Source organism: Neopsephotus bourkii, unplaced genomic scaffold (assembly GCF_033783945.1).
Source record: "Neopsephotus bourkii isolate Nb327-2 ecotype Australia unplaced genomic scaffold, CSIRO-AGI_Nbou_v1 NB_121, whole genome shotgun sequence".
NCBI lineage: Eukaryota > Metazoa > Chordata > Aves > Psittaciformes > Psittacidae > Neopsephotus > Neopsephotus bourkii.
In genome coordinates this window covers 22,827-50,288 of record NW_026900638.1, presented here as the reverse complement: position 1 = coordinate 50,288, position 27,462 = coordinate 22,827, and the positions used below count along the sequence as shown (strand labels likewise).

The window sequence follows — 27,462 nt, the reverse complement described above, 5'->3', positions numbered from 1 at the left end:
GCCTTTCAGAGCATCCTCCTGATGGGATGTTGTGTTGGGGGGGGGTCTTCCAGCCTTTCAGAGCACCCTCCTGGTGGGATGCCGCAGCCGTGGTCCAGGGCAGGGGTGGTCTTCATGCAAAGGTGAACCCCTCTCCAGCGCAGAGCCAGGACCCCCGGGAACAGGGAGGGACCCGGACCCAAAGGGCAAACCCTGCGCTCTGCTGCCCCCTGGCGACGGCGGGTGGCTCTGTAGAGGTACCCCCAGCCTCCCCCCGACGTGTCTGCACCCCCGTGCTGCCTGACACCCCCCCGATGAATGGGTGCTTGGGGTCCCTTCTCCTATGGGATGGGTGTCTAACCCACAAGTGCATCCCGGTCCCCCTCCTGGCGTGTTCCTGCCCCTCTCCCGTGTGCTCCTGCCCCTTTCACAGTGGTCCCTACCCCCAGAGTGGGTCCTGCCCCCCAAGTGCCTCCCTGCTCCTCCCACCATCTCGCTTTACGCCCCCCACGCTGGGTCTGCGCTGCCGCCGGTTTCACCCTGCCCCGGGCTCGCCTCGTCCCGCAGAGCAGCGCTGCTACCGCCCTCTCTTCTTCCTCCTCCTCCTCCTCCTCCTCCTCTTCTCCCTCCTCCTCCTCCGGCACCTGACGCGGGGCTCCCGTCCCGTCCCCCCCCCTTGCACCGGCCCGTCCCCTCGCCGCTCCCGGAGCTCTCCCCGTTGAACGCGCAGAGCAGCGGAGCCTCAGGGCGCAGCCCCTCGGAGCATGCGAGGGCAGCGGGGGGGCACCGAGCTCGCTGCCCCCCCGGGCGGGCCGGCGGCGGGGCTGAGCTGCGGCCGGAGCCGGCGGAGGGGAGCGGGAGCTGGGCAGGGGCGGGAGGCTCGGAGCGGCGCATCCCGCTTCCCTCCATCCCTCCATCCCGGCTGCGGGGACCCTGCCTTGCCCCGCCGAGGGTGCTGAGCGAGTCTCGGAGGGGGCTGCGGGGATCATGCCGGGGGGGCTGCGCCTCGGCATCGCTTTCTCCTCGCTCTCCATGGAGCCCGGACGTTTTCTACAATGACTTTCCCCGAGCTGAGCAATGGCAGCTTGAGTGGGAACAGGACGGGACAGGGCAGCCAGAGCGGTGCCAACCGGTCCTGGGGGCTGCAAGGGGAGGAGACCCCCGAGGGCAACGGCACCACGTTGACTTTCGCCTTGGACGTGCAGGCGGTGGGAGTCGGGGTCTTCTTGGCTGTCTTCATCCTCTCGGCCATCGTGGGGAACATCCTTGTCATCCTCTCGGTGGCTTGCAACCGGCACCTGCAGACGGTCACCAACTACTTCATCGTCAACCTGGCCATCGCAGACCTGCTGCTCAGCACCACCGTGCTGCCCTTCTCGGCCACTTTGGAGGTGTTGGGCTTCTGGGTGTTCGGACGCATCTTCTGCAACATCTGGGCAGCGGTGGATGTGCTGTGCTGCTCCGCCTCTATCATGAGCCTGTGCATCATCTCCGTGGACAGGTACATCGGTGTCAAGTACTCCCTCAAGTACCCCACAATCATGACCGAGAAGAAGGCGGGGGTCATCCTCGTGGTGGTCTGGCTCTCCTCCATGGTCATCTCCATCGGGCCACTGCTGGGATGGAAGGAGCCGCCACCGCCGGATGAGAGCATCTGTAGCATCACTGAGGAGCCGGGCTATGCACTGTTCTCATCCCTCTTCTCCTTCTACTTGCCCCTCATGGTCATCCTGGTGATGTACTTCAGGATCTACGTGGTGGCCAGGCGGACCACCCAGAGCTTGGAAGCAGGGGTCAAGAAGGAGAGGAATAAATCCATGGAGGTGGTACTGCGCATCCACTGCCGCAGCGTGCTGGAGGAGCCTCTCTCCAGCACCCGGAGCAAGGGGCACAACCTGAGGAGCTCCCTCTCTGTCCGGCTCCTCAAGTTCTCCCGTGAGAAGAAAGCAGCCAAGACTCTCGCCATCGTCGTGGGTGTCTTCATCCTCTGCTGGTTCCCCTTCTTCTTCATCCTGCCTTTTGGTAAGTGAGCCTATCCCCCTATCCCAGCCCCACTGCCCATGGCGGAGCCCCGGGGGACCTGCTCAGTGGGACAAACCTTCAGGACAGAACTCATTGCAGGGAGATAACTGGTAGGGGAATAAACCAGCAAGGAATTAACTCAATTAATTAACACTTACTCAATATTTATTAACCAGAGCCATATAATCAATCAAAGTAAACAGCAAACGAATAAAATAGCAGCACAATAATTGGTTTAATTAATTCATTCTGCACTCAGCAGCTTCATTAACAGAGTGCAGGCGAAGGAGGAAGCAGCTCTCTTTCAAACAGGCTGGAATTGTGGCACAACGGTCTCCAAACAGCTTCAACATCCTTTATCCCAGCCTCTCTTTGTCCCAGTTCGGGGAAGGGCACCTGGATACGCCTCCGTGGTCCCAATTCCATTCCATTTCCAATTCCATTGGGAACTGGTGATGCTGTTGCACGTGAGTGAGGTTTGATCCCCTCAAGGAGCATGTCAGCCTGAAGCATTAAGTCCCACTGACTTCCCGGGATGCCAGTGCTGTGCAGGGACCTGGAGCAGGACCAGGTCTTATCTACATGGTTGATGGTCCTGAGTGATCCCCCAGGACTGATTCACCTCCCTCAGGAGCTGTGCCCTTGGCTCCTGGCCCTGCCATGGTGCCTGTATCACTGGGTCCTCATTTGAGGATGTCCCATGGGCTGTGCTCTGAAGTTCTGGCAAGTTGTTGCTGCGGTGAAAGGATGCAGCTCCCTGCATGCAGAGGAGCACAGAGCCCGCTGGGGAGCTGCGATGGCCAACACAGTGTCCCCTTTCAGCATCAGTGCTACCCATGGTCCATGATGAGCAGGAAAGCCAGTGCTCTGCATTGCCACCTCACCTAGTAACAGGCACAGGACTTGATTAACCCCCTGGAGTGGAGCAGCTAAAACTAGAGCAGGGGAAAAGGGATTAATGTAACCTGAATATTGATGCTGGGCTCTGCACAGAGCTCAGCAAAGCAGAGGCATCCATCGCTCCATCTGCTGGGTGGGACCTATGGGTCCCACAGCCCCCCTGGGACTTGTATCCAACTGACTCAGCAGCCAGAGAAGCATGATAGCTAGTTCTGCCTTTTTAATCAGGACTTTTCACATCCTCTTGCTTGAAGCTGCCTCTCAACTCAAAGGACACTGCACCACGAGCATAGATTTTGCCCTGCTGAGGTTTTGCTCTCCCTCCAGCTTCTGTAGCTGCTTCCCTGAGGACTGCTAGAGCCCAAGGGTGTTAGATACCTAACTGAGGCCATTCAATCCCCAGTGGGATAACTCACCAGGACTGATGGTGCTTTGGGAGCTGAGGTGTCACTGGGTGGTGGATGAGGGCTGTGGGTGCCTGGTATCACCATGTTGCTGTCTTGTGCCTCTGTGCTTCAGTTCCTCTCTCAGGGTGAGGGTGGCATCTGTGAGTTTATCTCAGCTCTGCACAGGGGTGAAGTTGCTGTTGTGAGGATGGGGGTTCTGGTATAACTCACTACAACTTCTCTCACTACAAGGTGAATTATCCCATCTGGCTGTGCCTCAGTTTCCCTTTCATTGATCAGGTGCATTGCAAATAGTTTGGGAATTGCAGGGCTCAGGGAGATGCTGGTACCTGAAGGCAGGGCTCAGTGGGCAGCCCCAGCCTGGTCCTTGTCTCCTTGTCCAGGGCAGGAACCAGCTCTGAATGTCATTCGCACCTTTATGCAGCAAATGAAGCTGGGAGTTGGGATCCTGATCCTCTGATTTATTCCCAATACTTAGAGAGCAAATGCTTTTCAGTAGGAAAAATACTTTGCTTTACCATATCTGTTCTCCCTCGAAACCCTCGAACCAGCTTCTCCACCGATGTAAATCACAGCCCTTGCACTGGATTAAAAGGAGATACCCCCGTTTGCGCCACCTAAAATCCAAGCCTCATGCTTGAAACACTTTAAGCATGAACCCGTTCTCTTCCTCCAAGCACACAGCTTGCCAAGTCCTTTATAAACATGGCTTTGATCTTTACTTCCTGCTCTATTATATGTGTAATATAAACAGAGCAAGCCTTCATTTATTTTATGACTATGAAATATGCTGCCATTGATTTCACCCCCCTTTTTATTAATTGCAATTTCCTATTCAAGCCCAAGAATCACTCAACGCTCTCTAGGAGGAGAGCAGAGGCTTCTGCAAGGTCTGATCTCTGATGTTAAAGCTCAGGAGGCAGAGAAAGCAGCAAAGTTCACTGTAAATCCAGAACCTGAATCATGCTGGAGTCAATTCTGCTTGAAAAGCAGGCAGTAAATGGTGAAGTATAATGGCTTTTTTACTTGCCTTTTAAACAAACTTAGATGAAACTTTTTGGAGACAAGTGGAAGTGATATTGATACACATTTAAAACGAAAATGAAATGCTTGTGAGGAGCACAAATCACTTTCAATTGAAGTGAACACTGTTTCAATGGCAGTTTATTAAACAGTGAGCACTCAGATACACGCCGGACTGAACTGTCGCATGAGAATTAAACAAGTGATCTCTTTTCTCATGAAAATACCAAAATGTGTTGACTCTTTTCTATTGCAAGAAGTTGTCAGTGACGCCGTTGACTGGTGAAGCTTGTTAGGGGTAAGGAAATTCATCGGCTGGGAAAAGACTCGCAGCTCTACTTAGCAGTGACTGAGCAATGGGAAACTTCAGTGCTGGCTCCATCACCGATGTCTGTGTGAGTCTTCACACATCTCTGAAGAATAGTTTCCACTAGGTTGGAACCTATTCTGGAAGGCTGCATGGAGACCTCAGAGCAGCTTCCAGTGTCTGAAGGGGGCTACAAGGATGCTGGAGAGGAGTCCTACATCAGGGACTGTAGTGATAGGACAAGGGATGATGCATTCAAACTGAAACAGAGGAAGTTCAAGTTGGAGATAAGGAAGAAGTTCATCCCTGTGAGAGTGCTGAGGCGCTGGCACAGGGTGCCCAGAGAAGCTGTGGCTGCCCCATCCCTGGCAGTGTTCAAGGCCAGGTTGGACACAGGGGCTTGGAGCAAGCTGCTCCAGTGGAAGGGGTCCCTGCCTGTGGCAGGGGTTGGAGCTGGAGGAGTTCTAAGTTCCCTTCCAGTACAAACCACCCCAGGATCCTATGATTCTATTAATCAATGATGCTATCAGTAACACAGGAGTAATATTTATCACATCATGGTTGAGAAGCTGCAATAATTTTAAATAACAGGATCTATGTATGTGCCAAACATTGTCAGCCTTTTCTTTATGCTTAAATAACCTACGAAGTTTCTTTACATCAGCTCAAACCCCCCAATACCTCTACAGTCTATTGATCAGCTGAATATTGTATCTCACTCAGGTTTGTGAGACACATCTCCAAGCACAGGATGCCATCACCAGGACTTTTAACACAATTCACAGTTTCTGTGGCTAATGGGACTCTTTAAGCAGCTGTTTGTTCAACAAGAGATGGAATTCTAATTACTCACATAACTCTGGTGTGGGTTGTGTCTTGTGTTGGGTGTGCAGTGAAGCACAACACAATGAGAGAGTCTAAAAGTCCTCAATATACCTGCTTCCTATAAAAATGGGGATGGGAGGGGTTTTCCGTTTCTTATGGAAAGATCATTTGGCCCCAAAGCATTCCTGATCTGTTTTCCAAGACTGTTCTTAAAGCACTGCAGTGAAGGCAAGCCCATTGCTTTCCAAGGCAAATGATAGAGTTGCTTAGAAGTCCTCAAATGTGATTTCTTCTTTTCCAGTTCAGAGTGTCAGCAATAACATTAGTCTTGTGTTGAAGCCTGAAAGAATGTCATTCCTAGGGCACGATAGCAGGGATGCATGTGGACATGGCATAGGGACAACTGGAGTAGCACTGGAGGAATAGTCCAGGCACAGACCTGGCTGGGACTCATCTACTCTGATTGCGTCTGTCTAGAGATATTACCATGGGAAAGCAACCCGGGTTTCTTTCCAGGGAGAACATATTGACTTCCTGCAGAAGGGCACAGGAAAGAATTCCAAGTAGGCACATGGATAATGAGGCTGTGAGTAAATTAAGTAGCTAAAGCATTTGATGGTGTTGATTCCCCTCTTGAGCCTTAGTGCTGAAGCCACCAGAGCACAAAACAACAGAGAAACTATCTACGTGTTCTCAGAAATAGCCAGCAAAACCTGGTCATTTGGAGCCTAAATGAGTGCATGTGGTTCCCTTCCTACCCATTACCCTGTGTAGAAGGCCAGAAACAGATGTAAGGTTTTAGTAGTTTTTTTGCTGTTACAAGGGATACAGCTTTCTGGATGTCAAATAATCATTTGGGCACCCAGGTTTGAACATATGCGTTTGCCTGGCAAAGTAATGCAGTGATTCACTGAAGTGACTGGGAATAGAACCCAGATCTCCCATGACCTATGCACGGGATTACTCTGCTTCCAGTCCACCCACCACACCACCAAATAAATCTATTTAAAGCCAAATGTCTGTTTTTATATCATTTTATGTTACCCTGACGCATCTGGATGCAGTTGCTATAATGGATGTATCACAAACAGGAAAAAAATAGACCCTGAAAAACTCAAAACCGCTCTGGTTCCGTGGGCAAAACGCTATAAAACCTCTCAACAGGAGTTTTGGAAGCAGTACCAAAATACACCATATAACTTTAAATGCATCTATATTAAGCTGCGCCTGATGGTTTTATTATATTTGTACACAGAAAACTTTGTCCTGGCTGTTCTGAGAAAGATATTTTAATTAGCCTGATCTATCTCCATTAATCTATATTTGGATAAATATTTGCTTATTAATTCTGTTAATCTGGTTAATGAGATGTCACAACAATTGAATAGAAGGGTGGGGATGCTCTTTGGTATGATCACGTAAGGTGGTTATTTAATCTCTTGTTACTAGCTTGGTTCTAAATGGTTTTTACTACCACAGTATGAACAAAGTAATAGCAACTGTGTCACGTTAGCAAGTAAGGGTGTAAATGCTCCATGCTACCTGTAGGGTTTTAATTAGAAGTGTGTTTGTTTTAGTCAGTAAATACAACACTTTGGTTCAAGGCTCCTCAGAAGATTATATTTCCTTGAGAAAGCAGCATGAACTATCTTCCCATTGATCAGTCAGGCTCAATCAGGTCATTACAGTGTTATATTCTAGGTAGGGCTGATAGTACCTATGAACATTAGGGGACCCTTCTAGAATAAAGTCCTAGTTCTGGTGCCAAATGTTATCTATTAGGTAACATTTTCCATTCTGTGTCTTTGTAAGTGGCTGAATTTGTTCTGCCAAATATGAGATGAAATGAGGCAAACACAGCTGAGAAAGGTGACAGTTGTTTGGTTCCTAATAAGAAGTGCTTGAGTTTAAAAAGCTCTGGCAGTACCATGAGTCAGAGCAAAGATCTGACATTTTATTCCTTCATGGCTGGGGGGGTGCTTCATGTCAGGACAGGGCAGGAATTAGTCAAAGGTGGCCCAATATGGCCAGCTTCTGTGCAGAAAGCACCTTTCTGAGGTGTTAGCAAGAACGGGCAGCTTAGCAAACTGAGATTGCTGAGGAAGACCTTTAAAAGCAATGACCTGATGGTATCTGATGGATATTTCTGCTCCTCTGCAGTCCCCTGCATTGCTCCTTTCCACACTGTTCCCATCTTCTCCAGTGTCAAGACAGGCCCTGGCATTGGGTGCCAACAGAATATGGTCTTCAGCCAACTTCTCTTCAGCTTTCTACATTATCAACACTAAAAAATAGGTGTTCTGAGGCTGCAGCTTGTCTCATCCTAGTATTGCTATCTAAGCCAGTCAGATGAGTTGCACCCTAAAAACACCACTGTCCTCTCAGTGCCTCTGAGGGAGGCAAAGATCACCAGCTCCAAGGTGCACGGTACACATCTCAACTAGCTGAGATGAATCCCAGTGTGAAGTCAAAAATGGGACTAGTTTTGCCAAAGTCCAACACCTTTCTAGCTGGATTTGGAACTGATAGGAGTTAAACTTTAAGAATAGGAAGTGCTCCATTAACAGCAATGGCTCAGGAATTGGCATTGCTTTGTAGTTGGGATGGTAAAATGGCTCTAAAGCACCTTCTCCTTGGAGAGATGTGAAAAGTATATCTGTTTGCAAACTGTTTGGTCATGACTGTGCTAAGTACCTTCAGATACCCATGAGGAGACAAGTACTTCTGTCATCAGAGCAGAGCAGAGCTGAGCTGGGTGAGTTTGTAAAGTGTGGAGCCACATAATGACCTGTGAGGGGATACTCAACCAAGCTCAATTGAATACCACCTCTCTTTGCAATTGATGTGGCAGGGACACTGCACAAATAGAGCATGATCCTGAAATTAAACTCTTTACATGTGACAAACTGAAGTTTTGCAAATGTGATTTTTGCTTTGACCTACTCAATCTTTTGAGTCCTTAACTTTGCAAGTTCCTTAGTGCTCATTTAGCAGTTTCATTATACAGCATACAGTATAACTTCCTTGCAAGACGTTGTTTTCTGTGTTCAATAGAAACCAACGTTCGCCATAGTGGTAGAGTTAAACAAGACATTTTTAAACAAATAACCCAACTTCAAAGCAAAGAATGTGAAAATCTCTTAAAATATTTGTCCTCTGTTTGAGAAAATACATCTTGGCTACAGCTGAAGCCCAGAATCAACAGTTACAAAGGCTGCGGTTTACACACTAGATTTGCAGCAATCATCTACCCATGGACACTGGTGGGATCTCGAGTGGTGCCTGCAGCAATGTCTGTTTAATCTAAACTCCTAAATTCAAGTGGCTGATGAGGGCAGGAGCTGCCTGGAGAAACAGGGGTTTTCTTTGAAATTTCTCTTTCCACATGAATTCAATTCAGGAAAATACCCCTGGATATTTTTATATGGAGCATCACTGGATACATATGGGCCTTATTGCTCTTTGTAAGGTGATCCTACTAACTGGTCTACATTTCCTGGTACGCCCACATTTAGTCTCCCACTGAGCCAACATACAAGTGCTGGCTATGTTGTATCAAAGGTTAAACCAATCTTCAGACAAGTAGTAATAGGAAAGCAAGTGAACTGCAGCTCTCAGAAGAATGATGCTATTGTTGACAGAATATTCCAGTGGTTGGTTGGTTGGTTGGTGTTGGGGCAAAACAAGGCTGTAAATAGCTTCTGGCACAAAATGTATGTAGGGAAAAATCCAGTTTTCTAACCAAGAGGTACTTAGACATTTGTACCAACCCAAGTTGCTTCACCTCCTTATTCTTTTTACACATAAAACTTCTAAGAAATCCTAGAGGAATGGTTGGACTTGAAGATCTTAAAGCTCTTTTCTAATCCAGTTGATTCTGTAAGTACTCCTAAGATATCTGGCTTTGAGGGTACAAAAGAGTGTTTTTGTCCACCATTCCTTAACAGGATAACTTGACTCTTCTTGTGTTCAATCAGTTCTCTGTAGGTTGTGAATCAGCTTTAATCTCTGAGCAAAGCTTTTCCCAGGAAAGCCTCTGTATTAACTACACTTTGAAAATGTGGTTTCCTGCTCTATCTGTGAACAAATTACCTCTTTTCCTTGTCAGGTGCTAATGAGGCACAGCTAAGTGTGGGGTCATAACCCTGAGATAGTCATTCCCCTTCTCTTGAGCTGTCACCAAGGCAGATCTACTGCACACATCTACTCGAAAGAGCTCTTCTGAGGATAATCAGTGGCTTATTCTTCTATGTGTTGGCTATTAAATGGTGGTGCAGGTGTCAGTGACATGTTGATGGGCCAGTACCTAGAGAAAATGGCTGATGTAAAGTTCAGGGTGTTGTCTTTTTGTTCCTCAGAGGAGGTGCTACATCAGGATTATCACTGTATCTACTAGACAAATGCGCCCATTCCATGAAGCAAACCTTGCGTTTTCCCCAGCAAAGCAGTGCATTGACTCACATCCTCGTAGCTTAGGGATCCTCCTCTTTGGAGGAGACTTGCACTTCCACATCAGCACAGGGTTTTCTCCGGATTTCACAAGGTATCTCAGTGGCTTTAAGATTTTATGATTATTTTGAGCCATTTTTAATGTGAAAGTGTCTACAATAAAATATCAGCTGAAGGCAACCTGTCAAAAGAGGGTTTAGGTAATCCAAGTATGCTATCTTTTATGAGGATCCATCAGATTACCAAGTAACACTTGTTGGGTGGAAGGTCCCTGTGGACAAGGTCTCTGTGGAGTATGTGAGAGCACTCATCTCTCCCCCATGTCTTCAATTAGAAATGAGTGCTGTCATTTTATCCCTCCCACCTCTTGAATATGACCATGGGGCTGGAGACAGCCAACTATGGTGGAGCCCCTTATCCACTGTAGCTTGTTTCTGTGCAAGAACTGGGATGTGGGAGCAAGGAAAACAGTTGAAGATCTAGAAGGCACAGTTAAAGAGGAGGAGGAGGAACAGGAGGCTCAGGATGCAGTGAGGCTTGTGAGGTGCTAAGAAGGTTGGTGGCAAGACCTTAAGGTTCACTGAGGTGACCCCACAACAGAGGGTTTGCTGAGTCCCAGAACAGAGCCATCCTTTCTCTCTCCTAATACTCTAACTCTCAAGAGTGTTTCCAAGAGCCAAATGTGCTTTATGGTCTTGTTTTTGCTTACCCACCTGCTCTTAATTTGGTTGTAGCTGAAAGGGTTTGGGATTTGGGAGCAAGGGTAGCTCATGAGGAATAGCTTCAGTACTAAAGCTCAGCAGCTGGCTGAGTTGCTTCCACAGGAGAGCTGCTTTCCAATTTGGCAGCTAATTGCCATCCTTACTTGCTGCAAATATTTGCTTTAAAATGCCTCTAGGAGCAGTAAGTGATGAGCTTTTCCTTCTGAAGGCTTTGCTTTTATGAGCACTTGCCATCCAGAGAGCTCTCAGCACTTTGCACCTGTACCTGAGCACACATCCACAAATATCCTCATCGCCTCCTTTCTCCAGAGCAAATTCCAACCACTGCAATGCAAAAATGAAGTCTCTGGTGGGTATTGATTTGTTGCATTGACTGTCACAGTGAGTACCTACCATGACTAAAGGAAACCTGACTGAGTGGTGGAGGCAACATTCCCATCTTCCTGGGCAACGTGTGCTGAGAACAAACTTATCCCAGTGGTGTTAGCTCCATAGTTCACAGGACTAAATAGGAAGAAGGGGAACACACACAAATGTCACCAGGGAGAGAGTTAGCTGTTTCAACTCTGTTCATCAGTGGACAAGAGGAAACGGCCTCAAGCTGCACCAGGGCAGCTTGATGGAGCTGAGGAACAATTCCTGCCCCAGAAGGTGCTCAGGCATTGGAACAGGCTGCCCAGGGCAGGGCTGCAGTCACAGTCCCTGCAAGTGTTCATATACGGTGTAGGTGATGCCCTCAGTGACATGGGTTAATGGTGGCCTTGGCAGTGCTGGGGTAGGGGTTGGACTGGATGATCTTAAAGGTCTCTTCCAACCTGGTTGATTCTATGATTCTATGATCATCATTTTTGTGTGGGGAAACTGAGGCACCACTTACATACTTGTGATCACTTGGTAGCTCTTCGGTATTGCTAACACACCAGCTCCTTCTGCCTGCCCTGCTTCCCCTGTTTCGGTGCTGGATAAAACTGTCTCATGGAAAGTCACAGAAGACATACTTCTCCCTGCACCTTAAACTATGGGTGCGATTGGCCCAAGAATGGATTTACTGAAATGGCTGGAACAGGATATGGCTTTTTAGCTACTCCTAATGAATAGCCTTTTTCTAAGAGACCTCCTTAGCTAATGCGTTTGGAGCTGAGCCAGAGAAATCACCAGGTCTGGTGGCAGAAAACCAACTGCCAGCTCGCTAAAGACAGGGCATTTCCTCCTGCTAGGAGGTTTCCAACTCACAACTCGGCCATTAAGGACACTGAGATGCCACTTTTATTTTTATCCCCTCCAGTAGTTGAAGGAAAACCAAAGGAAAACACCAAAACCCACAAAAGAGGCTGCTCAGGACGGTGGTGGAACCCCCATCCCTGGAAGTGTTCACACACCGTGTAGACGAGGCCCTCAGTGCCATGGGTTAGTGGTGGCCTTGGCAGTGTTGGGAATGGTTGGATTTTATGTTCTTAAAGGTGTTTTCCAATCTGGTTGATTCTATGATTCTAAAACATTTGCAAAGGATTCCTGCTGGGAGAAATCCCTGCCCCAGACAAGTCCAAGGTGACTTTTCCATTGCTCACAGTGGGTAGATTGATGGCACTCAATAAAGGAAGATCAGCAGGAGATAGCAAGTAGGGAATGGCCCCAGCTAGCTCTCTCCAACACAAATCTCACCAAGAAGTGTGCCTGGAGCAGTGAAAACACGAGTTGGTGGGTGCCATTTGGGTTCAGGACCTGGAATCAGGCCCTGTTCTGTTCAGCAGCTAATGGGATCTATATTTCCCCTAGTGAGTCAAAGGCTGGAGCAAATCACAAAGGTTCTCTCATCTGATCTGATCTGAATTAAGGAACTCCTGGTTGCATTCCCCTACAATACTGTTGCAATACAAAGTTGCAGGTGATGAAAAGCCTAAGAGCCAAGGTGTAAATCCTCCAAAATGTGTCCATGGTGGGAACACAAAATACATAAGGAAGACATGCAAGAGATCTCCTATGCAAGGATCAGTTTTGCTATACTGAAGCTCCATGGTCTTCTGCCATGAAAAAGATCTTTGTGAAAGCATTTAGACAGGAAAAGATAACAGAGAAACTTGTTTAGGTGGAAATTCATAGCTTAAAGCCTAAATTTGCTGATTTGTAGTATAGAAACTATATAAGAGTTCTCACTCTTAGACATTATAGTGAGAAATGGGGATATATTCATGGCACACTTTTCTTGCAGCAAAGAGTCAAGAAGGGGTTAGGGCAACATGACTGGGAAATGGACAGGAACCCTCAATGCAGTAGGAGGATGGTCTGGAGCCAGGCATTTTCAGGATAGACTGAAGGGAGCAGGTAACAAGCGCAGTGAACTCATGGTAGATTTCATCCTTGGTTGTTTTCCAGCTGCAGATTTCCTCAGATCACTGAGAAACAGCCCATAGGATTATGGAGGGCACTGGTTCCAAAATCCAGGGAGTCAGAGCCACTTTGGAGCCTCTAGGTCACCAGATGAAGCTGGTAATGGTGTTATCTCTTGCCCTAGGTGAGAGCCCTCCTGCCTGAGTCCCAAGCAGGAGACCTGACATGTGTATTCGCACCCCATATGTGTGTTCAATTTGGAAGGGCATGGGGCTCACACATTCACAACACAACAGTGGAGACACCATTAGATGCTCGTTGACCTACTTCGAGTGCAAAGAGCAGAGGACTTGGGTTCAGAGCAGCCGCCAGCTCAACTTCTGCCTTCCAAGCCAAGTTCTCTAGGAGACGCTTGTCAAACTGCACCAGCAAAGCCTTTCAGCCATGGGCTATTTCTGTTCCCAGGGTTCCTTCCATAGGAATTATCTGGAAAGCTGTGAGGATGTGTTGTGAAGTCGAGCTGGCGGGCAGCCACAGGCCTGTCTGCCTCCCTCAATAGCGCACTCAGGCTGGGGATTAGGGGAAACAACACAGAATAGGGGGTTGCTTTCCGTGTGTTCCTTGCTGAGAGGTAAGCAGAGACAGAGGAAGAGGGAGCAGAGCATGGGGTTTTCCAAACAGTGCATCTTGCCCTTTCTTCTGGTTTGCAATAGCAGAGTTATTTGGGATTAAATCACGTTGCGCTTCCCTTCCATTGACACCACACAGTGACAGCACCTCAGGGCTCTCACAGGCTGGTCTGTCTGAGAACCTTAATGGAGCTCAAGCCCATTAGACATGTGCTTCAGCTCCTTTTGTATTAGGTGCTGTACAAACAGTAATGCTATTTCTAACCCAGAGGAGCTCAAAGTAACATATCCAGATGGATGTGGGAGGCAGGATTGCACCCAGTGGGTTCTGCGTGCAGGCAGACTGCAGTTTTGTCAGCATTGAAGCAAAGGAAAGGAAATAGTGGTATAGCTATTGGTAGATAGCTTCTGCTATCCCAGGAGAGCAACCAAGAAGAAAGGACCAGCTCCCATTGGATTTGATCGCCTCCTTGGCCACCAGCATTCCTCCCTGATCCCCTTCCCTGAACACCTCCTTACCATTGTTTCCCTTTCCATCCATGCCTCTGACAAATAAGTCATGTAACTGCTTCTGGTTTGCAGGTAGCTGAACAGGTTAGGGGTAGAACCAGGCTCACAGGTGAAGACATCTATGTGTAATGGTCTATGGGTAGGTGTGTGTATGTGAGCTAGATGCCTCAGTTTCAGTTATTGTCCATGTCTAGAGAGCTAGAAGGCTAACCAGGTCTGGATTGCAATTTACATGCCCCATGTTGTCCAAAATCCCCTGAAGCAGACGAAGTGACCATGTGGGGTTTTTGGTTGCAAGACAAGCCCTAGAGAAACCCTGTGCTTTCCTAGAGGGACATTCAGAAACCATGAGGCATTTATCTCCAGTGGTTCAAGCCACAGAGACAACCTCCATGTCTACTTTTGTATGACCTGGATTGCATCCTGGCCTTCTTTCCCAAGAAATTAGAAGCAAACCCAGACACCCTTGAGGAAAATACTCCTGGTAACCTGCCCACACAACCATTTCTTTCTCTGTTGCATAGACTGGAGCGTAGGTTGTGCCCTGAAGCTTGGAATCTTGGTATGCCAATACGTTTCCCTCAGATGCACCCTTCCAAAGGCTAATTCTGAAGCTATGTCCCAAAAATAAAGAGGCCATTACTGCTTTCTTACGTGGCTTATGATGAATCAGTTTGGCTTCCTTTACTTTGCTGGCAAGCATTAAAAGAATGCTTAATGCTTCAGCACAGGAATAGTAGGAAATGTATAGAAAAGTCTTCGAAGGAATGGCTTAATCTTTGATGACTGGCAGTGACAGAGAAGTCATCTAAGTGCTTTTGCTGGTTTGACCTGTATGTTTCTCCTCTAGGCTCCTTCATTTTGGCATGTTTACCCAGGGAAGTAAGATCCAGCTGGCCAAATAGATGGAAAATACGGAATTACTTTCCATCCTCTCCATTTAGGACATGCAGTAATAGTAAGGCTGTTGGATAGGGTGATGGTGTGCACAAAACTTGTCCCATCACAGCTTTAGGTCTTTGCCCACCAAGTAATGCTGAGATGTGAGAACCAGCTCAGAAACAGCCAGCATGACACGTGTGATGTGCAGACTCCTCCTGGGCTTTGACACCATCCCTTGATGACCCCAGCATGGCCACTGCTCTCCCGCAGGATGGATCCATGAACTTCCCCCAAAGGTCAGGGGAATCTGGATGTGGGTGGTTTCATTTTCCTGCTGCAACAACAGGGCAAGGGAAAGTATTCACACTGAAAACAGAACTTTCCCAGCGTCAGAAACTGTTTGAGTCAAAGGCAGCGAGGGCAAGGGGGCTGAGTGGAGACTGTTTACACTGAATGGCCATCAGCCTGTCAGGATTTATTCCACACGTTCAGCTGGAAAGGGTCTGCTCCTTCTCACTGTGTACTCTCGCTGCACATCCATCAGCATGCACTTAGAGGAGCCACAGGTGATTAAATAATTTGCTCCAAAAGCAAGCCTGTACAGCTCAAAGCAGAACTGGGTGACTCACAGCAGAATTCAGAAGAGCTGTTGGAGAGCAACATAGCCAGAAATGTGATCGCATCTGCCATCCCATCAAATGTATTGGCAATCCCTCAAGTACTTTCTTGCTGTATATGCTTCATCTTCCTCTTCCTCTCCCTGTTTCTCCTCCTATCTGCACCCCTCTGTGGCTCTGGTGGCAGATAATACGGACTGCCACTGCTGATCACCATACTGCAGAATCCTATCCAAAATCCCTTGAGCTCCATGTGTGTCCCAGTCCGTGACCTTCTGCTCCTGTGTTTCTGAGGAGAGCATTCTGGATCTTATTGCATCCAGCTCTTAGACACATTATTGTTTGCAGTGAGAACATATCTGCGCCTCTTTTGCAACCATTTAGTCTGGTGTCCATATGGTCTTCTTCATTAAGCAGTTATATTCTCGCCTTGGCTTTCACGGTTACGGATGACTAGTGGCCTTCCATAAGAGTGAAGGTCTTCTTCCCCTGTAGCTTCCTTTTGCTGCATTGAAGAAGTGAAGATTCATCCCACTTAATGAATTCCCTTTTGCCTTTATCATCCGTATTCCTCCACTGTTCCATCTGCATTTGCATCCCTTTCAGATATCGTTGATGGTTTGGGTGCTTTGGGAGACCAATCTTATACTTTACACTCACACCCTTGAAAGTGCACCAGACAAAACAGTGTCTGGTCAAGGAGTCCTTTGTGTAATCCTGATATCCTTGTTAGCAACAAGAGTGCAGATCACACCTCCCACCCAGAGAAGAGAAGGAGAAGGCAACCACCCTCACCGTGGTGGTGGGTGTCCCCTGTGATTGCCACCATGAAACCTATGCAGCTTGGTGTTGTGTCTGTTAAGTCAGCACTGGGTTTGGACTCTTGTTAGTCATGCCACAGAGATCTCCAAGGGACAGTGTCTAAAGAAATACATGGATCCTACCTGCCATGCCCAAGTGCATGCTCAAGGTTGTAGCATAGGATTTATTTCATAAGCCCATCTTCTTTGCTGCAGTTTTTCTCCCTAAGGGACTCTCCAAAGGACCCCCCTTCCCAAACCCATCTGGAATAGCTCCCGTTGTCACTGGAGGGGATTTCCAGCAGCCAGTGTTGAAATGTGGATCAAGAACTGCTGCTCCACTGCCAGACATGAGTCATCCTGCATCCCTAACACCCGCTCATGGTCACCATGGTGACTGGGTCAAGCACTTCTGAAAAACTATCTGGGAAAGCCCATTTTTCTTTCACCATATTGATTTCTGGTCATTTCCAAATGCCTGCTCTAACTCTTCTCCTTCTCCAGCCCAGCACTGACCTGCATTTCAAGGGTAAAGCAGCTTGCAGGGGACCAAGGAGACTTTATTTCATAGAATCACAGAATCATAGAACAGTTTGGGTTGGAAAGGACCTTAAGATCATCCAGTTCCAACCACCCTGCCTTGGGCAGGGACACCTCACACTAAACCATGGCACCCAAGACTCCGTCCAACCTGGTCTTGAACACCTCCAGTGATGAAGCATTCACAACCTCCCTAGGCAACCCATTCCAGTGTCTCACCACCCTAACAGGAAAGAACTTCCTCCTTATATCCAATCTAAACTTCCCCTGTTTCAGTTTTAACCCATTACCCCTTGTCCTATCACTGCAGTCCCTAATGAAGAGTCCCTCCCCAGCATCCCTATAGGCCCCCTTCAGATACTGGAAACTGCTATGAGGTCTCCACGCAGCCTTCTCTTCTCCAGGCTGAACAGCCCCAACTTTCTCAGCCTATCTTCATACAGGAGGTGCTCCAGCCCCTGAGCATCCTTGTGGCCTCCTCTGGGCTTGTTCCAACAGTTCCATGTCCTTTTTATGTTGAGGACACCAGAACTGCACACAATGCTCCAAGTGGGGTCTCTCATTCCAGACTGCAATCGTCAAGGAGGGAATTCTAGCACATATATCTGAAAAAGGCATCACAATCCATGAGAAACCACTTTGCTTGGGAAGAGAGAGACAGAGGGACTGGGACAGCCACAGGTGGTGTCAGGACCTGGTTTCCCTATTCTTTCTCATTAAATACTCCACCAGTAAGGTTCTCAGGTGGACAGGCATTAGAAGTTAGTTTGTGCTGTAATAAGATAGGTTTTCTTTAATAGAATAGAATCATAGAATCACAGAACAGTTAGGGTTGGAAAGGACCTTAAGATCATCCAGTTCCAACCCCCTGCCATGGGCAGGGACACCTCACACTAAACCATGGCACCCAAGGCTCTGTCCAACCTGGCCTTGAACAATGCCAGGGATGGAGCATTAACAGCTTCCCTGGGCAACCCATTCCAGTGCCTCACCACCCTCACAGTAAAGAGCTTCCTCCTTATATTCAATCTAAACTTCCCCGGTTTAAGTTTTAATCCATTACCCCTTGTCCTGTCACTACAGTCCCTAAATATTGTGATCACACATTCCTAAATGTAGCTGATCACAGATTCCGTCTTTACCTAAGAAAAAGAAAACACCTTTGCACCAGTCACAGGAGCAAAGGATCTCAAGGTTAGGAACCCCCCTTAGATGAAAAATTTAGGAACCTGTTTTCTTGGCTTGCCCTTTGCTTATGCTTATCTATTCTGTCCCATCCTCTCCCACTTACACTGCCTCAAATCTGCCCTGGGACTCACCTTTCTTTGCATGCACATCCCAGCCCCTTGGGATTGTGGCTTTGCTTTTCTTCCTCCTCTGTCCATTGCTTCCATAGCAATTGACATCTCTATCTCCTCATATTAGAAGAAATCCTGTTCATGTATCTGGCAGCAATGGTGAGGTCATTTTTCATGGATGCAGACTTCAGGTGTCTGCACTGTCATCACAAGCATCACCACTGTTGTCACCCTCATACCTGCGTAGATCCTTGTACCCAGAGCTGCTTTCCTTCCTTCAAAAGGTTGAATCCTTCCTCCACAAGGTTGAATCCTTCCTCATTTAGTGGTTGTCAGGTTCCATCCCACTCTGAACACCTCTTTTAACCAACTCTGCTGGTGCCAGGTTGGTGACTCAGGAAAGTTTCAGCACTAGCAAGTTTTCCCTTCATTTCTTCCTCTCTTATCTTTATTTCATGTTGATCCATCTTATTCCCTGCACAAACCAGGAACACTCTGGCAGGTTTTGACAGGTAAACTGGCATTTGGGTCCTGCAGATTTTGGCAGATGCCACCAAAGCTGACATCAGTGCTAAGCAGTAGCTGTGCCTCTATTATCCGAAATAGGGGTGAGGAGCAAAAAGCGTCCCACTAGACAGCTGTTTCCATTAAGTTTGGGAATGCCTGCAAAGCCCTGCAGAAAAGCAAACTGAGCTGTTTATTGCCATTAACAAACAGTAAAAAAACCCACAACCAAACAAATAGCAAAACAACAGAGAATACAAGAATGTGGTCATTTGGGAGCAAGTAATTATTTGTTATTCCTGCTAATAAAGTCTATTTGTACTGCGGGAACATGCGTGTAGGAGCTGGAACTCCCATAGTAAAATGGGAATTCCTCACCCTAAAGGCTTTATTCCCTTGGCTTGGAGAGCTCAGCTGTGCAAATTGTTGTCTTCTGGGCATCATTAGGTTGTGGGACTATCACAAGAGGTCCACAGCAGATGAACAGAGGAATATCAAGCATTAAAATGTGGATGTGAAAGGCTCAATAATGAGGTTGGTGCATCACCCAAGGGAGATCCAGAAGGCAGATAATGGTCCTTTATCAGCAGGTTTAGGATCTAACGAAGGAAGAGGAAGAATTGTTGACTCAACAAAGAAAAATAAACTCCAATTGACCCATAGTGTCCTATTCCCTTTTGTGCTTTGTTTAGGTTCGGTTTGATTTGTAACCTTAAATGTAGGCAATTTTAATACAAAATAGTTTGTGATGCCTGTTCCTCCATACCCCAAAAGAAAGGTTTTGCTTAGAAAAGTTTTAATACTGAAACTTTTCATTTATTTTTCACATAATCTCTTTCTCTCCCATCTGCTTTGGCCAAAATAATTGGATGAGTCTGTGCTATAAGAAAATCTGTGTTTGTTTCCTCCGGTCTGTATTCTTTTCAGTGAATGAAAGAAGCAACCAATATATATTTATGCCCTGATACCATCAGTTGTCTTATTTTTCTGGGAGGCTGCAATGAAAATGGTGTCAGGAGAGATATCCTGGTACAGGCTGGAAAGCTCTTGGGTATCTCTTCATTGTGTATACAATAATTAAGAAGGTTGGATAATGAAGCAGACACATGTTATTGCTAGGAACAACAATGACATTGTTTGGCCGTACCTATTTTTGACTTCCCTTTGCAGAATGATTCCCTGAAATGCACCTTTGTTGCTCTGTATATCCCAAAAGCTATTTTAGGGGAGCAAGTGACCTCTTTGAAAGGAAAGTCACAGACTGTTAGCAGTGGCAGACAGAATGGATGTCACCCAACCCTGACAGAATAACCACCAGGCAGGAGGGATCAGTTTGACATCACTGGTTTGCAGGATGTCAGTGGGAGCAGCATCAAGGGCCGAGCACCAGGTCAGGCTCAGCCTTGGGGCCAAATTCTTCCCAATGTTACCTCAAAATCCTTCTCTGGAGCTCTGGGCAGAGATGGTATCACTCACACCTCCTCATACTGGCCACATTTGGGATACCTATGGCAGAGATGTGGAACAAGGGTAGACTTGGGACCATGAAGGTTCTCAGACTAAGTACCAAGGGAGCCCTATCAGCCTGCAGAGCCAGCCCATAAATTCGACAGTTTCTTCTCTCTTGAAGGGAGCATCCAGGGATTTCCTTGTGCCAGGACATCAAAGAGAGTATTATAAACAGCTGTCTTATGCAGCTAATTGATACCAGCCCTCTTTAGTCCTCTGGGAGGTCTCTGAGGGAACAAGCCAAGGGAGGTTGGAAGAAATGAACAAAGAAGCATGGATGTCCCAGGGTGTGAGGAGAGCAGAGACCACCTTCACCACAGAGTCTCCTATAGGAAGCAATGTCCCAGCTGGTTCAATGATCCCCCTTCCCTGTGGACAGACTCCATCAGTAGAATCTGGACTGATTTGTCAGACAGCACCCAGGGGAGTCTCTCATGTCACCCAACTCCTTCTTCTTGTCTTAACAGCCTAATACAAGGGCAGGACAGGATGTTAGAATGAAGGATTGCCCTGCAGACAAGGCCTTGGGGGCACTGGTGGGTGGAAAATCGGACATGATCCATCAGTGTGCACTCGTAGACCAGAAAACCAACTGTATCCTGGGCTGCACCAAAAGCAGTGTGAGCAGCAGGTCGAGGCAGGGGATTGTCCGACTCCACTCCTCTCTGGTGAGACCCTACCTGGAGTACTGCATCCATCCCCAGCACAAGAATGACATGGACCTTTCAGAGTGGGTCCAGAGGAGTGTTGCAAAGGTGGCCAGAGGATGGAACACCTCGGTGATGGAGCCAGGCTGAGAGAGTTGGGATGTTCGGACTGGAGAAGAAAAGCTTCTTACAGAAGTTTTTCATTATATAAAGGAGGTTTTTAAGAAAGATGAAGACTTTACAAGGGCCTGTAGGGACAGGTCAAGGGGAATGGCTTGAACCTGCCCAAGAGGAGACTGAGCTGAGCTCTTAGGGAGAAGCTCTTCCCTGTGAGGGTGCTGAGGAGCTGGCACAGGGTGCCCAGAGAAGCTGTGGCTGCCCCATCCCTGGCAGTGTTCAAGGCCAGGTTGGACACAGGGGCTTGGAGCAAGCTGCTCCAGTGGAAGGGGTCCCTGCCCGTGGCAGGGTTGGAACTGGATGAGCTTTAAGGCCCCTTTAACCCAAAACATTCTATCATTCTGTGATGCTCTGTGACTGGGATTCATCTGGAAATTCTGGCTTAGATGGGCAGCCATGATCTGTCTCCTCCACAGGGTCAGTGTGAGATATTCTGCATCTCAGTAGAACGCCTCTGTGCTTTGATTTTGTAGAGAAATCAAAATTACCTTATTAGAGAGCCCAAATGGTAAATCTTGCCCTAGGACAATCTGAAAGCCAATGTCCATTTGTCACGGCATGGTTTGATCTTCTCCAATTACTGGAAGGCCTTTCTTCAAACAGTGAAATTTTCTAAGTAGAAGCATTTTGTCCTCCATTCTCATCAGTCATCAAAATAATAAGAGACCTCTATTTCATGCTGCTTGCATTATTTCTGTATTCCAAATCAGCAGCTTACTTTTGTGCCTAGTCCAGCACAGTTGGGAATGGAAGTGTTGGCTTTTACAGCAGTCAGGGGTGCAGGGCTGAAATGTCTGATGACATCCATGCTGCTGCAAAGCACAATGTCCTTCAGACCTGCATGTATTTGCATTTGCAAACCTGAAAATGGCTATTCCAAATACAAAACTGGCATTTTAACTGCCTGCAGGTGATTGATCGGCATCTTCTGCATTAAATGGCTGGGAAACGGTGAGTTACAGAAGTGAGGAAGGAGTGAGAAACAAGTAAAGAAAACCATTAGGCAGGGGTTAAAATGGGGATGGAGGAAAGATCCATCTGTGCAACCTCTCCCCTTCTCCTTTCCTCATGCCAGAAGGTTTTGTGCTCTCCAATGTCAATTCAGTGTCATCAGCAGATACAAATCAGTCACATTTGACCATCTTGTGATACCTGAGGCATGGATTCAGCTTCTTGCACACCTGCAAAGCACTTGCCATTCTCCTGGGTGCAGTGGCCCAAAGTTAAGTGAAGCATTGAAGCAGATGCTGAACTCACAAGATGCCCAAGTGTCAGGTCTGGATGCAGGCCAGAAAAGGGAGAATTTCATTGGAAAATGCCAGTTGGAAAACCAAGTGGAAATGTCCTAGGTTTAACAACCTCTGCTTCAATCACTATTCACAGCTCCAGGGCAGTCCATTCGTGCCAAGTTTCCATGGTTTTCTTACCATGCAAAGAGCAGAGTGAAAGCCTTGGCAGCTCTGCTCTAACCCGGGGTTGACTCCTGGATCCAACACAAGTAACCTGGAAGCCCCGAGCATCCTGGCTCCAGAAGTATGAGTTTTCTCATGCTTCAAGGCTTCCTGCTACAAGTATGTTAATTCAGGGGACTTCAAGACACTCCAGATTCCCAGACCCATAAATTCCAAGGACTTACATTACCTGATCTCCTGTGTTGCTCAGCCCAGGGAATGCTATTGGCCAAGGACTTTGCATCTTTGGTGCCCTGTGGTTGGGAAAGCTTGAGAAGAGAAACAGGGGGACGCTGCCCTACAGTGCAGATCTGTCTTGTGGTGGCTGACATTTGGCATCGTTGTCTCCATGGATTAACGAGTGTTTCTGCATCAGTTTTCTAGGGACACATCCCTTTCAGACATCAAGTGCACTGAAGTTCTTAGAATTCTTCTTATTTCTTTCTACTTTATAGTTCCTTGGAAATTTTTATTATTTTTATTATTACATTCTGTTTCTGTGAAAGAAAGCAAATATCAAACACTGAAATTTCCTAGAAACCAGATTTCCAGATAGCTCTGCTCCCAAGCATAGATTGACACACTCTGCGAAAGCTAAGTCTTAACATTTCCATCCTGTCACATTAAAACCCTGGGGATTTGGGGGTTGGAACTAGATGACCTTCAGGTTCTTTCCAACCCTAACTATTCTGTGATTCTATGATTTGCACCACTGGCTTTGTAGAAATACAGATGGTTGGGGCTGGAAATTGTCTTAAGAGATGATCTTTTCCATCTGTTGTGTTAGAGAAAACGGATCTGGCCTGTAGAATGAGTATGTAGTAGAATATTGCCATAACCTGGGGATTTCTGGTTGCCCTGGTATGAACCTGTTCCCAGTGTGCAAGTCTAGTTTAGCTCTCTCATGTAATTCAGGCAGTACCTGCATCACTTTAAATCTGTTCTGTGGGGGTTACCATTGAGGAAAAAGCTTTAGCATCCAACAGCAGTGCAAGTATAAACTGTGTGACATAAATTGACCCTAATACAAGTCCTGATTAACATTTCAGCCTTGTAACTGTGCCCTACGTTAGGCCCTACGTGCCTTGTAACAGGCTTTCTTTTCTCTAGGACTATCCTATACACAACACACACATTGACATGCTTTCCCTGAAGCTGAGCTGATTGCCTTATAGTGTGAGTTGGCCATAAGTATGCTTTACCAGCAGATGTTTCCAACCAGCGTAACTGTCAAAGGAGTACAAGCTATCTCATGTGCAGGTTAAATGCATGAAATCAGGGTATCTGTTAGGCAGAAGTAATTATTTCACTTTAAAATACATTAGATACAAAGCCTGATTTGAGTCGGTTTTTAATATGGCCTGGTCAATATTGTCACTTGTTAGAAGTTCAGTGTCATTCATGTGATGCTGGAATTTTGCCACCCTTAACCATGGCTTTGCCATGCCTTGCTTGATTTAGGAACTTAGAAAAAAATCCAGACTTCTGACCAGCCACTTGGAACCCAGTGGAAGAGATGGGCATCAACGCCTTGATCTTCGCTTTTGCACAGAAAAGCTGCTTAGCCATGGGTTTAGTAGCAGTTGGACTAGATACTTTCAGAGATCCCTTCCAAATTCACTTATTTTGTGTCTCTAAATCAGATCCAAATGGAGAACTATACAAGTCATAAAAGTTATAAGTGATATGGTTTATTATCCTTAAAGTATTCCACTCTCAACCTTTCATTCCAGTATGTTAAGCCCGTATCATTGGACAGTTGGTGTGCACCCATGTGTCAAATTTTCAGTGAAATAATCTGCAGTAAAATATTTTATCAGTAAAATAAATGGAAGTTAGAAGTTCCGTTTATTGGAATAGATTGGAAATTCCCAGGTGCTGAAGCCACCTGGGATATGACAGCCTTTATCTCTGCTAGTGAATTCTGTTAGCCTTCAAAACAGGGTGGCTTTGTGCAAGCTGCCTGTTGGGAATGGACCTTGGGAGGTTCCTTTTCCACACTATGTCTAGTGCTGGTTGCATGGCCCAAAGTAGTTCTTATTGTCTGTTCTAGTAGTGGGGATGTTCATAGGCAAGCTTCAAATTCACAATGAATATACAAGCAGGGAAAATTGGCTGGCATAGAAATGCTCCAGAAGATAGGTGAACACATACAGGCATTCACATAGGAACCACACACCAAAACTCTCATTACCATGACAAGGTGGTATGGGATGTCATTCTGATTCCATTAAAGATGTACTAGGAAGTCCCAGCTAGCCTCCAGAAAGCAGCAGATCCTGTGCCACAGTAGCCAGTCCTGTGTGCAAGTTTTGGATGTCCCATGTCATGCCAAGCAGCACAAGGCACTGCTGCACAGGCATCAGCACTGAGCCTTTCACTCTCATGCACCTCCTAATTTGTGTCAGTCTGTGAGATGAATCTTACCCTTGAAGCCCCCTGATAATCTGGGTCCTGGCTGTTCTGGGTCACTGTAATCATCTGTCTTATGCTTCCTTTCTGTCATTCAGTGGATCTCCTTCTTTTTAAGCAGTTTGTTTCAATTCAACCATACAGATTAACACAGTCTAGTATTGTACAAATAGTTTGCCCACTCCCTCCATATCATTGCCTTTATTTATTCCAACAGTTCCACCTTTAAGTGAGCTTTGATTTCGTGTTTGTACCTAGGTGAACACTGTGCAAGTCTCTTGCTTCTCCTGCTCTTTGCTATAGTACCCACCACCTCCAGAGGTAACTGGGATCCACGGAGCCCATCCTTTGTTTTAAATGGATGTGCCACTATCAAGGAAGGATTGCGAGCTGCTATTCCCATTTCATTACAGGAACAGGAGTGAGACATGTCAGTCTCTTCATTTGTCCATGATTTTCCCTAAGCATGGAGTAAAGACACATCTGCTGAACAGCTTGCTGCTTTGCAGAACAGAGTTGAGTGTAGCACCTTACCAGGTATTTTTAACTGGGGAATTACATTCATGGGGCTGTGAAAAACCAGGTTGCTCCTTCATGTTTGCTTTGCTGGCACGAAGGGGATGAAATCCAATTAAACTCAGGAGGAATGAGCTGGCTGTCCTAATAGAATAGTTAGGGTTGGAAAGGACCTCAAGATCATCAAGCTCCAACACCCCTGCCATGGGCAGGGACTCCTTCTGCCTGGTGAGCCTGCACTGACACCTGGGGTTGCTTTGAGCTGCAGTTCAGGTCTGCAAAATAACTTCATAGGAGAAGTTTGGAGAAGCAGCAAAGTTTTGGGGACTGTGCTTGTCCAGAAGCAGCCTGAGCAACACAACAGCTTGAAATGTCTGCTACAAGCTGACCTTTCCTCTTCAAGGGGATTAAAGAGGTACATAGGAGCCTCTAACTCACCTTGTGCAATCTATTTGTCTTTGCTGTTGATATTGACTCTTCCAATAGTGATGCACTTCAGCCAAGTCCTGGTTATCTGTTCCTACATCAATACAGCATCTGCCACAAGATGTTTTGTGCCGATACCAAAGTGGGTTTGCTTGGATGCAGGATCAACTCCATGCCTGGCGAGAGGCTTCTTTTCTGCTCAGACATGGACTTAATAGTATTAGTAATGACAATGTATTCATGTTCTGTAGTTAGTTCTAAGAGGTATTAAACAGATTATCAGACCAAGGCAAGCACAGCTGGGCTAATCTGAGCTTTCAAACGTAAAGCACAGTGGAAAAAAAGAATAAAAGACTCGACCCTAGAAATCAGACATTGGGCAGCCCCATGTGTGCAGTTCTGGATCCAAGTAATCCCTCCTTTCATGGAAAATTCATCTATGGAGTGGAGTGATTTGGGTCTTTTAAGTGTAATGGAAGGATCAAAAGCCACTCAAGGGTACTAGGGATGTTCTCACCTCCAGATGTCCAAGGTTGAAGGCAGAAGTACCAAGCCTCATATATTCTTTGTGTTTTGGGCCCCATATACAGCAACAGCAGCCCAAACACCTTTTTCTTCAGGCATACATCCCAATACAGACACACATCCATCCAGATTTTAAGTAAGAGCTTGCTTCAGTTAGGAAAGCAAGGGGATTTTTAATACTAAAGGAGTTTTCTGGCTGCAAACAGTAATTCCTGCCCTGTTCCTGCTATCTTGAGTCACACACTCTGGAAGTCATATGCATATACTGAAAAGACACAGGGATCCAAGTGATGCTACACTGCCTGATGCGTAATTGGGAAATAGCATCCATTGGCATATACTGTTGGAAGAGCTGGGATGAGGGGACTTATCTGCTTTCCTCTGGAGACAAATGGCTGGAGATCATGCTGTGTGTCATCAGGCTTAGCCCAACAGAGAGCTCAGCATCCAAGGTACACTTGGAATAAATGGTATTTATTGAGGCACTCATCAGCAGTGATTGCTTGGCAGGCAGTAGAGACATAAGGCCAGGCCAGGCTCTATGAGGACTTTCAGAGCTGCAGCTGGGTGCCCAGCATAACAGAGTGCTCATCCCAACAAAGGGATTCAGCACTGAGGGAGTGATCTGAAGTGCTGGATGGACCTGCAGAAATGACTCCTGGAAAGAAGGAGTGTTGAGACATGGGTGTGAGTTTTCATAGTCTCATGTACCCCATTTCCAGCCAAGCAGGACAAGTCCAGGACTGCACTCCAGATGGAGATCTACCACTGAGGAAAACTGGCAGATCAATCAGAGATTATTATTTTATATTATGTTTATTATTATTATTACTACTACTATTACTATTATCATGTTACTAATCATCACATTTTGGAAATTGGACCAGCTCTAGCTGTCCAGTTTAACATAGAAGAGCAGTCAGGTTTTGGAAGTTCTATCCCTCAAGGATTTCCCTCAGCCCCTTGCTGAGGTCCAGATGACACTCACCCCAACTGAGGCATTGAGGAGAGCAGCCCCATCTCCTCTGGGCCAACAGGGACCTCTCAAAGGCAGAAG

General features: G+C 46.8%; 1 protein-coding gene across 1 annotated transcript in view; it reads left to right on the top strand.

Annotated features, from left to right (window-relative positions):
- Nucleotides 1-611: 611 nt before the first annotated feature.
- The window catches only part of ADRA1D (adrenoceptor alpha 1D), a 49,671-nt gene continuing 22,820 nt past the window's right edge, over nt 612-27,462 (top strand). The window contains exon 1 of the mRNA XM_061365536.1: nt 612-2,001. Within this exon, the coding sequence (XP_061221520.1) occupies nt 1,035-2,001 (967 nt within the window). The 5' untranslated portion in view covers nt 612-1,034. The remainder of the gene's footprint in view (nt 2,002-27,462) is intronic.